At 47.4% G+C, this 16,545-nt stretch overlaps 1 protein-coding gene across 2 annotated transcripts in view; it reads left to right on the top strand.

The window, feature by feature from the left end:
- TPST1 (tyrosylprotein sulfotransferase 1) overlaps nucleotides 1-7,288 on the top strand; it is a 155,541-nt gene extending 148,253 nt beyond the window's left edge. The window contains exons 5-6 of one of the 2 annotated variants that reach the window (XM_025378574.1): nucleotides 3,843-3,889; nucleotides 6,749-6,763. In XM_025378574.1, coding sequence (XP_025234359.1) covers nucleotides 3,843-3,860 — 18 coding nt within the window. In that variant the 3' untranslated portion in view covers nucleotides 3,861-3,889; nucleotides 6,749-6,763. Of the gene's footprint in view, nucleotides 1-3,842; nucleotides 3,890-6,743 lie in introns of both variants that reach the window. The other variant, XM_025378573.1, reaches the window with a different exon arrangement.
- Nucleotides 7,289-16,545: the final 9,257 nt, after the last annotated feature.

Here is a 16,545-nt window from a genome sequence, read left to right on the forward strand (position 1 = left end):
GCTTATGCCTGTAATCCCAGCAGTTTGGGAGGCCGAGGTCGGTGGATCACTTGAAGTCAGGAGTTCAAGACCAGCATGGCCAACATGGTGAAACCTCAGCTCTACTAAACATACAAAGATTAGCCAAGTATTGTGGAAGGTGCCTGTAATCCCAGCTACTTGGGAGGCTGAGACAAGAGAATCACATGAACCAAGAGGTGGAGGTTGCTGAGCCAAGATTGCACCGCTGCACTACAGCCTGTGTGACAGAACAAGACTGCCTAGCTAAAAAGAAAAAATTAGCTAGGCATGGGGGCACAGGCCTATGGTCCCAGCTACTTGGGAGGCTGAGGTAGGAGGATCGCTTGATCCCAGGAGGTGGAGGTTGCCATGAGTCTAGATTGTGCCACTGCACTCCAGCCTGGGTGACAGAGTGAGACCCTGTCTTAAAAATAAAAAAAATTAAGCAGATTCAGAGTTTCCCCTGTAACGTCCACTCTCACTGACTTACATTCCAATCCTGTTTCCTGGGTTGGAAAGAAACAGCGAGTCTTGCAGCTGACATGCCTGGAGAAGCCCGCGTCCTGCCTCTGGGCATCACCTGTCATCCCCATATAGAAGTCAGAAAAAATGGGCACCCATGGCCTGAGTGCGGCCAACTTCCCTTGCCAGCATGGCATTGATGCATGTTGCCTCCAGGCTGCTGCTGTCAGTGATTAGCTTGTCAGTAGGAAAAGGAGACTCAGTTCTGAACTCAGTTTCTAAAAGCGTTCCAGATAGAAATTGGTGAAACAACACCGCCTCATAGACTTGTGTGAAGTCTAGTTGCCTGAAGCAAGCCTGGAGTAAATGGGCTGCCCTCTCTGAGGGAAGCCATGTCTCACACCAGAGTTGAAGTCTCTTCCTTCCTGACCCTTGTCTAAAAACATTCAGCCGCCAGTAATTGATACATATGACTTGAGTGCTTCAAAGTACTTGCAAGGCATATTCTTACTCACATATATTTACTATTCATCCATTCATTCACTTATTCACCAGTTGTTTACCCAGCGTGTACTATGGTGAGGCATTGGAGTAAGTCCTCAGGAGTCACAGGAGGAGCTCCTGATTTATCCAGAAGACTCCGACCACCTCGTGCAGACAAGGGGGCACAGAGCTCTGGGCCCAGGCTGGGCATGAGGTCCCAGAAACCTGGGCAGATTCATGAACAGACTCACTCACAGGCTGTGGAAGTTGGAGCCAGAGAATATTCCAAGAGGCTGTCTTGAAGGAATATAAAATCCAAAAGTGCCTGGGCGTGGTGGTTTACACCTGTAATCCCAGCGCTTTGGAAGGCCCAGGTGGGCGGATTGCCTGAGGTCAGGAGTTCGAGATCAGTCTGGCCAACATGGTGACACCCCGTCTCTACTAAAAATACAAAATAATTAGCAAGACTTGGTGGTGTGCGCCTGTAATCCCAGCTACTCAGGAGGCTGAGGCAGGGGAATTGCTTGAACCAGGGAGGTGGAGGTTGCAGTGAGCCAATACTGCACCTCTGCACTCCAGCCTGGGTGACAGAGCGAAAGTCCATCAAAAAAAAAAAAAAAAAAAATTCCAAAACCTGGTTTGCATAACAAGTCTGAAGAAGTCAAGAAAAGGAATTTGAGGCTAAAACTAAAGGGACACCCCTGCTTCACAACATACCTAAAAATATTTCCAAGTGGATCACACACCTAAATGTGAAAGGCAAAATGATGAAGTTGTTACAGGCCTGCTCACGCCTGTAATCCCAGCACTTTGGGAGGCTGAGGCAGGCAGATTGCTTGAGTCCAGGAGTTCAAAACCAGCCTGGGAAACAGAGCCAAACCTCACCTCTACTAAAAATACAAAAAATTAGCCAGGTGTGGTGCATGCCTATAGTCGCAGCTATTTGGGAGGCTGAGGTGGGAGGATCACTTGAGCCCCAGAGGTCAAGGCTGCAATGAGCCAAGATCACACCACTGCACTCCAGCCTGGGCAATCAACCCTGTCGCACAAAAACGAAGAAGATAATAGAGGAGACCATCTTTATGACCATAAGAGGAAAGGATTTCTTAAGCCCTAAAAAGTACTGATTATTAATATAAAGGTGGATAATATGAACTACATTATAATTGAGGATGTTTATGTAATAAAAATCATCATAAGAAGAGTAAAAAAGTGAGCCTAAGTAGGAGAACATATTTGAAACAAAGGACTCATCTGAGGCCGAGCTCAGTGGCTCATGAGCCTGTAATCCCAGCACTTTGGGAGGCCAAGGTGGGTGGATCACGAGGGCAGGAGTTTGAGAACAGACTGGCCAACATAGTGAAACCCCATCTCTACTAAAAATACAAAAAAAATTAGCTGGGTGTGGTGGCAGGCGACTGTAATCCCAGCTACTTGGGAGGCTGAGGCAGGAGAATCGCTTGAACTCAGGAGGCAGAGGCTGAAGTGAGCCAAGATCGTGCCACTGCACTCCAACCTGGGTAACAGTGTGAGACTCTGTCTCAAAAAAAAAAAGGACTCATCTGTGGAATATAGATCTTTCCTACAAATCATAAGGGAATTTTTTTTAATTGGGCAAAAAGCCTGGACAACATAGCAAGACCCTATCTCTATCAAAAAATTAGCTGGGCGGGGCCAGGTGCAATGGCTCACATCTGTAATCCTAGCACTTTGGGAGGCTGAGGCAGGTGGATCACTTGAGATCAGCAGTTCAAGACCAGCCTGGTAAACATGGCAAAACCCCATCTCTAAGAACAAATACCAGAAAATTAGGCGGGCATGGTGGCACACACCTGTAATCCCAGCTGCTCCCGAGGCTGAGGCAGGAGAATTGCTTGAACCCAGGAGGCAGAGGTTGCAGTGAAGTGAGATTGCACCACTGCACTCCAGCCTGGGTGACACAGCAAGACTCGATCTCAAAAAAAAAAAAAAAAGAAAAAAAAGAAGCTGAGCATGGTGGCATACTTGGGAAGCTGAGGCAGGATGATCCGTTGAGCCCAGGCAGTGAGCTGTGATTGTGCCACTGCACTCCAGCCTGGGTAACAGAGGGAAACCTTGTCTACTAAAAAAAGAAACAAAAAATCATGCAGAAGCATGCATGCACACAGACACACACACACAGACACACACACACACACACACAGAAAGGGCCCATAAGGTCTTAAATGAGCTGAAACCCAAAGAACCTTCAGATTCAATAATTAGCTAGAATGGTTCATAAAACTTGGGAAAGTGCAGTACTTAACAATTACAGGTTTATAAAGGATGCAGATCAGGACCAGCCATAAGATAGAAGTGGGCCTGGGAGGGTCCTGAATGCAGAGCTTCTGCGCCTCCTCTCTGTGGAATCAGGGCATGTCACCCTCCTGGCACACCCATGTGTTCGCCAACCTGGAAGTGCCACTGAACTTCCACACCCAGCGTTTTTATTGGGGTTTATTTATGCAGGCAAGATTGATCAACTCTTTGGTCATGTGTTAGAACTCAATCTCCAGACAACCTCCCCTCCCCAGAGTTGAGGCGGGCTGCAAGCCCCAGCCCCCTGATCCCGTGGTTGGTCTTTGTGGTGAGCAACCCCATCCTGAGTCATCTCATACCATAAACCCAGATGTCATCCAAGGGCCTCAGAAATAACAAAGACACTCTTGTTACTTAGGGAATTCCGAGGATTCAGCGTTTCCCTCCCAGGAACCAGGCGGAAAGGCCAGTCAGATTCTTGAGCATACTGCAGTAGTGCACTGAGTTCACCTGAAAGTGAACAGAGCCTGCGGGCCACCCCTGGTGTTTCAGTGGGGGCAGTCACTTCTCGTGCTGACCAACTTCAAGGGCATTAAAACATCTTTTCTTTCCTTCAACAGACTGAGCAAGTGGAGTAGCAGGACCAGGAGCCTCTTCCATACATGAGGTGAGGGTTGGGGAACATTGCTGGGTTTTCCTGTTTCCCACTCGGGCTCTTGCAGGGTCTGGGTGGCTGAGGTGGAGAGCACAGCTCTGGAGTCCGTCTGCCCGGGTTGGAATCCTGGCTCTTCACTTTCTGTGTGGCAGCGAGCGCGTTAACTTCACCTCTCTCTGTCTTCATTTATTCATCTGTGAAATGAGGATGATATTAACAAGAGCATGGTGGTGAGAATTAATCATCATTCAAGACCCTGGCTCATAATAAGCAAACAATAGTATTGTTATTTTTATTATGAACCATGAAATATTTCAGCTGCAAGGGACCTGGAGGCCATCAAGCCCAACTCCTTGTTTTCTGATAAGGAAGCTGGTCCCGGAGGGAGCAGGTCGTTTGTCAAGACCATAGTCCAGAGGCAGGGAAACCCAGAACGCGGGAGTGACTGCTTACTTCTGGTTCCCTGTTCAGCCAGGGCCCCAGCTGCCCAGCCCCGCCTCCAAGGGCTTTCTCTGTGTGCTGGACTTGCAGATGTTTTTCCACTACTGCAATTTTTGTTTGTTTCTTGGTTGGTTTTTCAAGTTTGCCCTTGCTTGTTTTAACGTATTATGGATGGCTTATGTAAGTAACCTACATTGTCTCATTGGACTAAGCACTACATTGTGGACAAGGCCAGCTGCTGCCTTTTAAGCCCTCTTTCTATCTGAGTATGTGGCCCTCATCAGGCACATGTCCAGGGATACCAGCTCATGAGTGGCAAAGCTGGTTTCTCAGCCCAGATCTCCAGGTGCAGCTGCTCAGAGCGCCTACCCTTCTCCCAGACTTACAGTCTCTGCTTAAGCAACCCAAACTTGCTTAAGATCAGTTTTGCTCCAAATGATATGGCAAAGCCTTTGATCAGTTGGAACTTGAACAGCCTTTTAAAAAAATCTGATATTGGCTGGGCACAGTGGCTCACACCTGTAATCTCAGCACTTTGGGGGCCAAGGTAGGTGGATCACAAGGTCAGGAGTTCGAGACCAGCCTGGTCAACATAATGAAACCTCGTCTCTACTAAAAATACAAAAATTAGCCAGGTGTGGTGGCAGGGGCCTGTAATCCCAGCTACTTGGGAGGCTGAGGCAGGAGAATCACTTGAACCCAGGAGGCGGAGGTTGCAGTGAGCTGAAATCACACCATTACACTCCAGCCTGGGTGAAAAGAGCAAGACTTTGTCTCAAAAAAAAAAAAAAAAAATAGCTGGGTGTGGTGGCGGGCACATACAGTCCCAGCTACTCGGGAGGCTGAGGCAGGAGAATCGCTTGAACCCGACAGGGTGCAGTGAGCTGAGATCACACCACTGCCCTCTAGCCTGGGTGACAGAGTGAGACTTCATCTCAAAAATAAATAAATAAATAAAAATAAATAAAATCTGATATTGATAGTGATTTTTTCTCATAGTTTACTTGCTGACTTTTGTTTTTATTTTTACTTTATATAATAATGATGTATTGTGCATACTCCATACCAGGCATAAAATACCAAGCATTTTATTTGTATATGTATAAGATGATAATATATATAACTGATATGCTAAATTATATATACATCTATATATAAAATTGTATTCAGTTCTCAAACCACTCTGGCAAGCTGGTAGTATTCCTGTTTTACTAGTGAGAAAACAGGTTGAATGTGACTTGCGGTGCGTTGATGGATTATACACATAAGAAGCACATGGACACTGCTCCATCATCTCAAAATCCCAGGTGGCAGCAAGCTGCTGATATCGACAGGCTCTAGGATTCAGGTTTCCTTTTTGCTGAGGAGCAAACGCTGAATTATTCTGTGGGTCTGCATATTTAACAGCAGTTATCAGGCCTTGGCTAACTTTGTTTTTACAAAATGCTTTCAAAGTTCATAGGTAATCTCCCTACCCATCCCACCAAACACTCACAAGGCCTCATTTCCTGACCAGCATGTTGGAGGATCGACTGCATCGGCAGCTGCCTCCGCAGCATTTCACCCTTGCTTTTGTGTGGAGGCCGGGAGGGGCCCACCTGTGGTGAGGAGGACTCAGGAGAACCGGGGACACAGCAGAGCCCTTAGGATGGATACTATCTTATCTTGTGGGTCCCCTTGGCATTTCAGTAACAGTCACTGTGTTCTCCAGAGCTTCCTTTAAACAACCTTAGGACCCATTTCTTCCCGTGATGAAGAATCAGGTGCTGACCCCTGGACACTTAAAGAACCTTAGGACCTATTTCTTCACACAAGGAGGAATCAGGGTCTTGTCCCCTGGACACTTTAAGAACCTCAGGACTTAGCTGGGCATGGTAGCGGGCGCCTGTAGTCCCGGCTACTCGGGAGGCTGAGGCAGGAGAATGGTGTGAACCCGGGAGGTGGAGCTTGCAGTGAGCCGAGATCGCACCACTGCACTCCAGCCTGGGTGACAGAGCGAGACTCCGTCTCAAAAAAAAAAAAAAAAAACCTTAGGACCCATTTCTTCACATGAGGAGGAATCAGGGTACTGACCCCTGGACACCTTATGCCCCTGACAGTACCCCCACAGTAGCATCAATAGCAGACGACAGTCGCAGTTACTTAGAAATGGGCAGGAGCAGCCCTGGCTTTGGCCACCATCTGCTTGCTTTGCTCCCAGCAGCTACTCGCATGCATCTGAAAGCACCAGAGTGAGGGCGCGTGTGCCTCCCAGGCAGCCCTCCTGAGGCAGCTGTTCTCAACGTCCATCCTCCTGGCCCCTGACCTGCAGCAACCTCCCCAGCCGCCTGGCTTGTCCAGGCCTGTAGCTGGGAAGGAAGAGATGAAGACACAGGAACACACCGGGACTCCACACCCGTAACCACGTTCTGTTTGTTCGCCCTAGGAAAGACTGCTGCCTTTTCAACGGAAGGGAAATTCCTAGGACTGGCTGTCCCCTGCCAAGCTCGGTGGAGCGTCTGCACCTTGGCTGTGTCTCCTCTGCTTTTGCCAGTTTCCTCCCACTGAGAGGATGGAGGTGTCCGCACAGCTTTGGGTCTCATGAGGGATCTGCCTCCTGAGCAAAGAGCTCTTGATCCTGATTCCATGCACAGCCCTGCGGTAAGGAGCCCAGAAGAAACGTGTTTCCTGTTAAAACTGCTCTTGTCCTCTTTTCTTACCAGATTATGAAGTTTGTGTTCAAGGAGAGGGTTTAAAAATGGGATCCTGTAAGCAGACTTGGGCAGTCTCCTTTTGAAATAGGTTGTCTGTACATGTTCTAATGTTTTGTAGAACACGTGTGCCTGTTTAAGTGTATTGATGTGAATAATATTAAATAATTATTTAATTCATTGTATTGTTTCTGAGAAGTTGGGAAATTATCATTATACATTTACAACTTAATGACTTTTGTATTTTATTTTTCAAAATAAAAGCTTTCAATGTGAAGCATTCTGGTAGTTACATGTTTTCATTAATGTGATTTCAAAGCAGCACAGACCTTATCAGACGCTGGTGTGATAAACCAGTTTCCTCGGTTGGCTGTATTGTGGATACTCCCCTGGAGCCATCGCTTTTTTTTCGGGGGTGGTGGTGGGTAGAGACAGGGTCTCGCTACATTCCCCAGCCTGGACTCAAATGATCCTTCTGCCTCAGCCTCCCAAAGTACTAAAATTACAGATGTGAGCCACAGTGCCTGGCCTGCATCATCATTTTGTAATGAAGTTTTCTGTAATTTATTTCAGAGAGAACCTACTGCCATCCACTTTGGGAATCCTGTTCTATTTCATGCTTGCAGACTGTATTTAAGGACATGGAAGTTTCACCATGTTGGCCAGGCTGGTCTTAAACTCCCAATCTCAAATTATCCTCCCGCCTCAGCCTCCCAAAGTGCTGGGATTACAGGCGTGAGCCACTGCGCCCAACCCCCTTTGCTCTGTCTGATAGGCCCCTTCTCAATTCTGTGGTCTCAGTAAGCCTCACTTCCTCAGAGAGATCTTCCCTGGCCTCTTAAACTAAAAGTAATTCTCCCGCTGCTTGCCTTCTTCATGGTCATACTTTGCAGTGTTTCATCTGTTTGTTGCCTTTTTTATTATCTGTCTGCTACACCAGCAAGTTCTTGGAGTACCAAGACTATGTTTTTTCTTGTCTGTTGTACTTTTGGCACCTAGCAAACTGTCTGGCACTTTCTAGAAACCAAGTAAGGCCAAGTGCGGTGGCTCACGCCTGTAATCCCAGCACTTTGGGAGGCCGGAGGCGGGTGGATCACGAGGTCAGGAGATTGAGACCATCCTGGCTAACACAGTGAAACCCCATCTCTACTAAAAATACAAAAAATTAGCCAGGCGCGGTGGCAGAGCTTGTAGTCCCAGCTACTCGGGAGGCTGAGGCAGGAGAATCACTTGAACCTGGGAGGTGGAGGTTGCAGTGAGCCGAGATAGCACCACTGAACTCCAGCCTTGGCGACAGAGTGAGACTCCGTCTCAAAAAATAATGTCTAAGCTATTCTGCTGCCATAATGTGGCCTTACTGCTCCCTCATATACGGTGCCTTTCTCCTCCCTCCTTTCATTCTCTTCACTTTCTTCTTCCAGATGCTCGTACACCCGGTCCCCCTACCTGGGAAATCACAACCTCATTAAGAGCTCAGCTATATTAAGTCCTATTTCTTCACGAAATCTAACTCAACTGCTGCAACTTCCAAGTAGCAATTAGCTTCAGCATAACCTTTTTTCCTTTGTTTCCTGTGTTAGTATTATGTCACCAGTTTTGTGGGGACAAGGTCACGTACCTCTCTAGAACATATCAGAATGACAGAACATCTTCAGCTATAACCCACCTAGATACCAATACCTGCCCCCAAGGGAATGTATGATTTTTATTCCCCATTATGAGAAACAAACTCACCCCTCCAAACCCAAAGAATGGACTCAGAGACCCAGAGAACAGCGGAAGTGAGACATTTAATGACGCTCTTGCAATATCGGGTGTCTGGCAGCAGGCACACCCAGCACAGTTTCAACAAGCAATTTATCCACTAGTGCACAGGTCCCTCCCCCAGTTCCTCATAGGCTGAGTACTGTGGGGTCACAATCTTCCCAGATGTCACCTATTGGTTGTTGGGTAGGGGCTTTAGGTGTTTTCTTTAGGGTTGTCCTGCTGCATTTTGTTGCAGCCCACACTGCATTGCAATCCTAGTTAGCTCAGGGGCTCTTCAAGTATTTGACTTCTGACTTAAGTAGCTGGGCAGGCTGATAAGAACAGACAACACAAGCTATTTTGCAGTTAGTAAACTTTCATCTTAGACTAAACCTCTTTGGTTCAGGTGAGGGTAACTAAGGGGGGTGGGTGACAAGCAGGCATTGGCTGTCCAAGCAGGAGCCTGCTGTATCCTGTTTGTTCTGTAGTCTACTGACCTAAGTTGATTTAAGGCACTTTGTCTTAGAAATGGACCATTGTATACATTTCCTTCATCCAGCTAAGATTTAAATTTTTTTGTAGAGATGGGGTCTCACTCTGTTGCCCAGGCTGCTGTTGAACTCTTGGCCTCAAGTGATCCTCCTGCCTCAACCTCCCAAAGTGCTTGGATTACAGGCGTGTGCCACCTGTTTGGCCAAATTTGTTTAAACAAAAGAGTTTAGAGGACTCCCAACTAGGAACTATTGGAGTACTCTGGGCAGATATGATTCTAGCTGGGTTGAAACAATGACCAAGATAAAAAGGAGGAAGACGGGAAAGGCTGGGAGGGGCACAACCAACAGGCCTTGCAAGTAAGCAGATCTGGTGGCAAAGGTCAGGGAAAACCAAAGAAGACTCCCAGGTCTCCAGGTGACGAGGCCAGACATGGTACATGGTAGTGCCGGCAGACGGAGGGGAAGTGCATACCCCCACACAGCTGGCCCACACACTCCGGCTGCAAAGGGCCAGGGACCGTGTGGTCTCCAGCTTGCTGCCTGAATTTGGACAACCCAACTCATTCTCACTGCCTGTCTTCACAGTTTCAAAATGAAGCTAAAACAAACCCGTCTCTAGTTTGTTTTGTTTTTTTTTCTGAGTTGAAGTCTTGCTCTGTCGCCCAGGTTGGAGTGCAGTGGTGCGATCTTGGCTCTCTGCAACCCCGGACTCCCAGGTTCTAGCGATTCTCCTGCCTCAGCCTCCCAAGTAGCTGGGATTACAGGTGCCTGCCACCATGCTGAGTTAATTTTTTTCTATTTTTTTCAGTAAAGATGAGGTTTCGCCATGTTGGCCAGGCTGGTCTCGAACTCCTGCCCACAGGTGATCCACCCACCTCAGCCTCCCAAAGTGTTAGATTACAGGTGTGAGCTACTGCACCCAGCCTCCAGCTTGTTTTAAGAATCTAGTAACATCACTATGTTTAACAATTGGCTTAGATATTCAGAAGCTGCTGGCTGGGCACAGTGGCTCACACTTGTAATCCCAGCACTCTGGGGCCGAGGTGGGCGGATCACCTGAGGTCAGGAGTTTGAGACCAGCCTGCTCAACATAGAGAAACCCCGTCTCTACTAAAAATACAAAATTAGCCAGGCATGGTGGCACATGCCTGTAATCCCAGCTACTCGGGAGGCTGAGGCAGGAGGTTGCAGTGAGCCGAGATCGCACCATTGCACCCCAGCCTGGGCAATAAGACCAAAACTCCGTCTCAAAAAAAAAAAAAAAGATATTCAGAAGCTGCTGAAGTGAACGTTTAATGAATTTGTTTTTTGTTGTTGTTTGGTTTGTTTTTGTTTTTTGAAATGGAGTCTCGCTCTGTTGCCCAGGCTGGAGTACAGTGGTGAGATCTAAGCTCACTGCAACCTCCACCTCCCGGGTTCAAGCAGTTCTCTGCCTTAGCCACTGAGTAGCTGGGATTATAGGCACCTGCCACCATGCCCAGCTAATTTTTGTATTTTTAGTAGAGACGGGGTTTCACCAGCAAGGCCAGGGTGGTGTTGAACTCTTGACCTCGTGATCTGCCTGCCTCATCCTCTCAAAGTGCTGGAATTACAGGCATGAGCCAACGTGCCCGGCCCGTTGAATGAATTTCATGAGTAAACAAATCAGATCATGAGGAAACAAAGTAGATCAAAGTAAGTGGATTCCATGAAGCCGAGAATGATGTCTTCTGGATATGCCACCTGGTAACCCCTCCTTCAGCGCACTGTGCCCCCTGACAAACACCATGGGGAGCAGGGACAGAGGAGGTGGGTGGGGAGCACAGGGACACAGGCACGGTGACATCTGCCCCTGCCTCGCCCCTGTCCCGTCCACCCCTTTCTATAATACAATCATTTAACAATGGTTTCCCATGTGTGAAATACTTGCTTCATTCCTTCTCAATCACAGAATAGACACCACAGAACAGACACTTGATATTCAAATTTACTGAGGAAGAAACTGTTTCACATGCCAAGTGGGAACTTAAAAAAAAAAAAAAAAACCTTAATTAGCTGTATTATTGAAGTAAAATCAATTTAAGGGATTTAGTGTTTATTCAGGCAAGGCTGGTTGGCTTCTTGGCTCTCTATCTTCCCCATTTCTTCCTCCTTCTCAAAGTGTAAATTTTATTTTCAAACCTGGGAAAAGAGTTCAAGGTGGGAGGTGGAGGCAGGAGGATGGCTTTAGATCAGGAGTTCAAGATCAGCCTGGTCAATACAGCAAGACCTTGTCTCTAGAAAAAAAATTTTTTTTTTTACTTAGCTGGGTGTGGTGGTGCATGCCTGTGGTCCCAGCTTCTCAGGAGGCTGAGGCAGGAGGATCACCTGAGCCCAGGAATTTGAAGGTGCAGCGAGCTGTAATTATGCCACTGCACTCCAGCCTGTGTGACAGAGCAAGACCCTGTCTAAAAACAACAACAAAGGGCCAGACTCAGTGGCTCACACCTGTAATCCCACCACTTTGGGAGGCTGAGGCAGGAGGATCTCTTGAGGCTGGGAGTTCGAGACCAGCCTGGGCAACATAGTGAGACCCTGTCTGTGTGTGTGTATATATATGTATTTTTAAAAGAGGTGTTTGGGAACTTCCACTATGTAGACGTCCACTGCTGAAGGGCTGTTTTGGGTCATAACCAAGACATGTGGCCTGAGAGCCTGTGATGATTATTTGTGTTTGTGCAAACTCCAGAGCAGCCTAAGCTCCTGGATAAAGAGACACTCCACTCTGCTTTTAACTGTCTTGAGCAGACATATGAGGAGAGACAGGTTATTGTCTCCAGCATCAAAGGAATGAACCAAGATGTTGATTTTGAAGAGCCAGCTTCCCCAGGAAGCCTCCACAGTGTGACCTCACAGGACCTCTCCTGACACTTGTCTTTCTGTGTCTGTGTCTGGCATGTAAGGCTGGGCCACATTCTAGCAGAGGCCCCGCTCAAAACGTGGCCTGGTGTGATCAAAAGATGTTGATGTGGCAGCTCCTCACCAGATGTCCTGCACCCACTCTTGCCCCTCCATGTCCAGTCTCTTGACAAGGAGCTGGAATGTTCTTTTTAGTGTTTTTATTTTTTCTTTGAGAAGAGGTCCTGCTTTGTCACCAAGGCTGGAGTGCAGTGGCATGATCTCTGCTCACTGCAACCTCTCCCTCCTGGGTTCAAGCAATTCTCATGCCTCAGACTCCCAGGTAGCTGGGATTATAGGCGTCTGCCACCATGCCCGGCTAATTTTTGTATTTTTTAGTAGTGACAGGACTTCACCATGTTGGCCAGGCTGGTCTCGAACCCTGACCTCAGGTGATCCACCCGCCTCGGCCTCCCAAAGTGCTGGGATTTTAGGCATGAGCCATCACGCCCGGCCTTTGTTTTTAGAGATAAGGTCTAGCTCTTTCACTCAGGCTGGAGTACAGTGGGGCAATCACCGCTCAGTGCAGCCTCTATCTCCTGGGCTCAAGGATCCTCTCACTTCAGCCTCCCCAGGAGCTGGGACTACAGGCACGTGCCACCACATCTGGTTAATTTTTTTTTTTTCAAGATGGAGTTTCACTCTTGTCCAGGATGGAGTGCAATGGCTTGATCTCGGCTCACTGAAAACTCCACCTCCCGGGTTCAAGCGATTCCCCTGCCTCAGCCTCCCAAGCAGCTGGGACTATAGGCGTTCACCACCACACCCGGCTAATTTTTGTATTTTTAGTTTTTTTTTTTGTTTTTTTTTTTTGAGACGGAGTCTCGCTCTGTGGCCCAGGCTGGAGTGCAGTGGCCGGATCTCAGCTCACTGCAAGCTCCGCCTCCTGGGTTTACACCATTCTCCTGCCTCAGCCTCCCGAGTAGCTGGGACTACAGGTGCCCGCCACCTCGCCCGGCTAGTTTTTTGTATTTTTTTTAGTAGAGACGGGGTTTCACCGTGTTAGCCAGGATGGTCTCGATCTCCTGACCTCGTGATCCGCCCGTCTCGGCCTCCCAAAGTGCTGGGATTAAAGGCTTGAGCCACCGCGCCCGGCCTAATTTTTGTATTTTTAGTAGAGACAGGGGTTCACCATGTTGGCCAGGCTGGTCTCGAACTCCTGACCTCAGGTGATCCACCTGTCTCAGCCTCCCAAAGTGCTTGGATTACAGGTGTGAGCCACTGCGCCTGGCCTCTTTTAGCTATTTTTAAATATACAAAAATTGTTTACTATAGTCATGCTGTTGTACTACCAAATACTACATCTTATTCATTCTAACTGTACTTTTGTACCCGCTAATCATTCCTGTGCACCTCCTCCAGCCCACTACCCTTCCCAGCCTCTGGTAACCATCATTCTGCCCTCCATCTTCAGGAGTTCAATTGTTTTAATTTTTAACACCCACAAATGACTGGGAACATGCAAAATTTGTCTTTCTGTGTCTGGCTTATTTTAGTTAACATAATGACCTCCAGTTCTACCCACGTTGTTGCAAATAATAGGATTCTATTCTTTCTCACGGCTGAACAGTCTTCCATTGCGTGTATGTACCACATTTTCTCTATCCATTCACCTGTTGGTGGACACTTAGATTGATTCTAAATCTTGGCTATTGTGAATAGTGTTGCAATAAATATAAAAATGCAGATATTTCTTTGATGTACTGGTTTTCTTTCTTTTGGTTACATACCCAGCAGTAAGATTACTGGATCATAAAGTAGCTCTATTTTTAGTTTTTTGAGGACCCTCAAAACGTTCTCCATAGTGGTTGTACTAATTTACATTCCCATCGACAGGGTACCAGGGCTCCCTTTTCCCTACATCCTCAATAGCATTTGGTATTGCCTGTCTTTTGGATATAAGCCATTTTAACTGGGGTAGGATGATAGCTCACTATAGTTCTGATTTGCATTTCCCCGATGATCAATGATGTTGAGCACCTTTTCATATGCCTGTTTGCCATTTTTATGTTTTCAGAAGTGTCTATTCTGATCTTTTGCCCATTTTAAAATCAGACAGATTTTTTTTGTATTGATTTTTTTTTCCACCTGAGCTCCTTATATACTCTGGTTACTAATCCCTTGTCAGATGGATTCAGGATTGGGCTTTTTTTTTTTTGAGATGGAGTCTCACTCTGTTGCTTGGGCTGGAGTGCAGTGGTGCTATCTTGGCTTACCGCAACCTCCATCTCCCAGGTTCAAGCAATCCTCCTGCCTCAGCCTCCCCAGTAGCTGGGATCACAGGTGCCCGCCACCACGCCCAGGTAATTTTTATAGTTTTAGTAGAGACAGGATTTCACCATCTTGGCCAGGCTGGTCTTGAACTCCTGACCTCGTGATCCACCTGCCTCGGCCTCCCAAAGTGCTGGGATTACAGGCGTGAGCCTCTACACGCAGCCTGGATTTTGACTTTTACACTCAATTCTAACTCATTAAATGCTGTCAAGTGGAGAACTGATATAATACTCATATTGGAAGATCACTTTGTGTATCGGCTATCTATTGCTGTATAACGAACCACTCCAAGTTTAATGGTATAAAGTTACAACGATGCTTATTCGTCTTCTCACAATACTGGAGGCTGACTAGACTCACCTAGGCAGTTCTGCCTCTGTATGTCTTATGTGGTTGCCTTCAAACAGTATGCAGTTGGAATAGTCTCAAAGGTTTCCTTGCTCAAATATCTCCTGGTTAATTTGGGCTCTTAGCTAGGGCCTCAGCTGGGGCTATCCGGTGGAACACCCACACATCACCTCTGTACATGGCCTGGGCTTTCTCACAAAATGGTGAAAGGGTTCTAAGTGCACCCATCCCAGGAAGGAGAGCCAAGTGGAAACAGTGTCATCTTTTATGACCTAACTTTGGCAGATCATGAGCACCACTTCCACTGTATTCTACTTATAGAAGCAGGGGACTAAATTCACATTCAAGGGAAGATAAACTAGATTTTTTTTTTGAGATGGAATCTTGCTCTGCTGCCCAGGCTGGAGTGCAGTGGCCCGATCTCGGCTCACTGCAACCTCCACCTCCCGGGTTCAAGTGATTCTGCTGCCTCAGCCTCCTGAGTAGCTGGGACTACAGGCACAAGCCACCACGCCCGGCTAATTTTTGTATGTTCAGTAGAGACGGGATTTCACCATGTTGGCCAGGATGGTCTCGATCTCCTGACTGTGTGATCCACCTGCCTCAGCCTCCTAAAGTGCCGGGATTTTACAGGCGTGAGCCACCGCACCCGGCCTGCAACTAGATTATATCGCTTGATGACAAGTGTAAAAAAAATTGCAGACAACTATTCGCAACAGTGAAGGGATGGAATCAACCTAAGTTTCCTTCCATCAATGGAAAAAAGAATAAAGAAAAAGTGGCAGCTGGGCGCAGTGGCTCATGCCTGTAATCTGTAATCCTAGCACCTTGGGAGGCTGAGGCAGAAGGATCACTTGAGGTCAGGAGTTTGAGACCAGCCTGACAATCATGGTGAAACCCCGTCTCTACTAAAAATACGAAAATTAGCCGGCTGTGGTGGTGTTCACCTGTAATCCCAGCTACTCGGGAGGCTGAGGCAGGAGAATCGCTTGAACTTGGGAGGCAGAGGTTGCAGTGAGCTGAGATTACACCACTGCATTCCAGCCTGGGAGAGAGAGAGAGACTCCTTCTCAAAAAAAAAAAAAAAAAAAAATGGTTCAACACATAGAAAATGCTTGATATAATCAAAGTGAATCAGAGGATAAAAGAACTACAATAAAGCAACTGAAGAAAATGATTATGGAAATTAGAGACAGTAGTCTAACACTGGGTTGTCAATGGGTGACCCTGAGTTAGACAACCTAAAAAAATAAAACAGGGCTGGGCACAGTGGCTCACGCCTATAATCCCAGTGCTTTCAGAGGCTGAGGTGGGAGGCTAGCTTGACCAGGAGTCCAAGACAAGCCTGGGCAACATAGCAAGACCCCATCTCTACAAATGTAACAAAAATTAGCCAGGTGTGGTGGTGCATGCCTGTAGTCCCAGCTACTCGGGAGGCTGAGGTGGGAAGATCCTTTGAGTCCAGGAGTTTAAGGCTGCAGTGAGCTATGACGACACCACTGCGTTCTAGAGCCTGGGTGATAGAGCAAAACCTTGTCTTGAAAGAAAGAAGAAACGTAGGAATGGAGGGAGGGAGGGAGGGAGGGAAAGGAGGGAGAGAGGGAGGGAGGGAGGGACAGAGACAGAGAGCAGGAGAGAGGGAGGGAGGGAAAGGAGGGAGAGAGGGACGGAGAGAGAGAGGGAGGGAAGGAGGGAAGGAGGAAGGGAGAAAGAAAAGAAAAAGGAATAAACTAAGGAAGGCAAGAAAGAAAAGGAAAAA

The sequence above is a fragment of the Theropithecus gelada genome, chromosome 3 (assembly GCF_003255815.1).
Source record: "Theropithecus gelada isolate Dixy chromosome 3, Tgel_1.0, whole genome shotgun sequence".
Classification (NCBI taxonomy): Eukaryota; Metazoa; Chordata; class Mammalia; order Primates; family Cercopithecidae; genus Theropithecus; species Theropithecus gelada.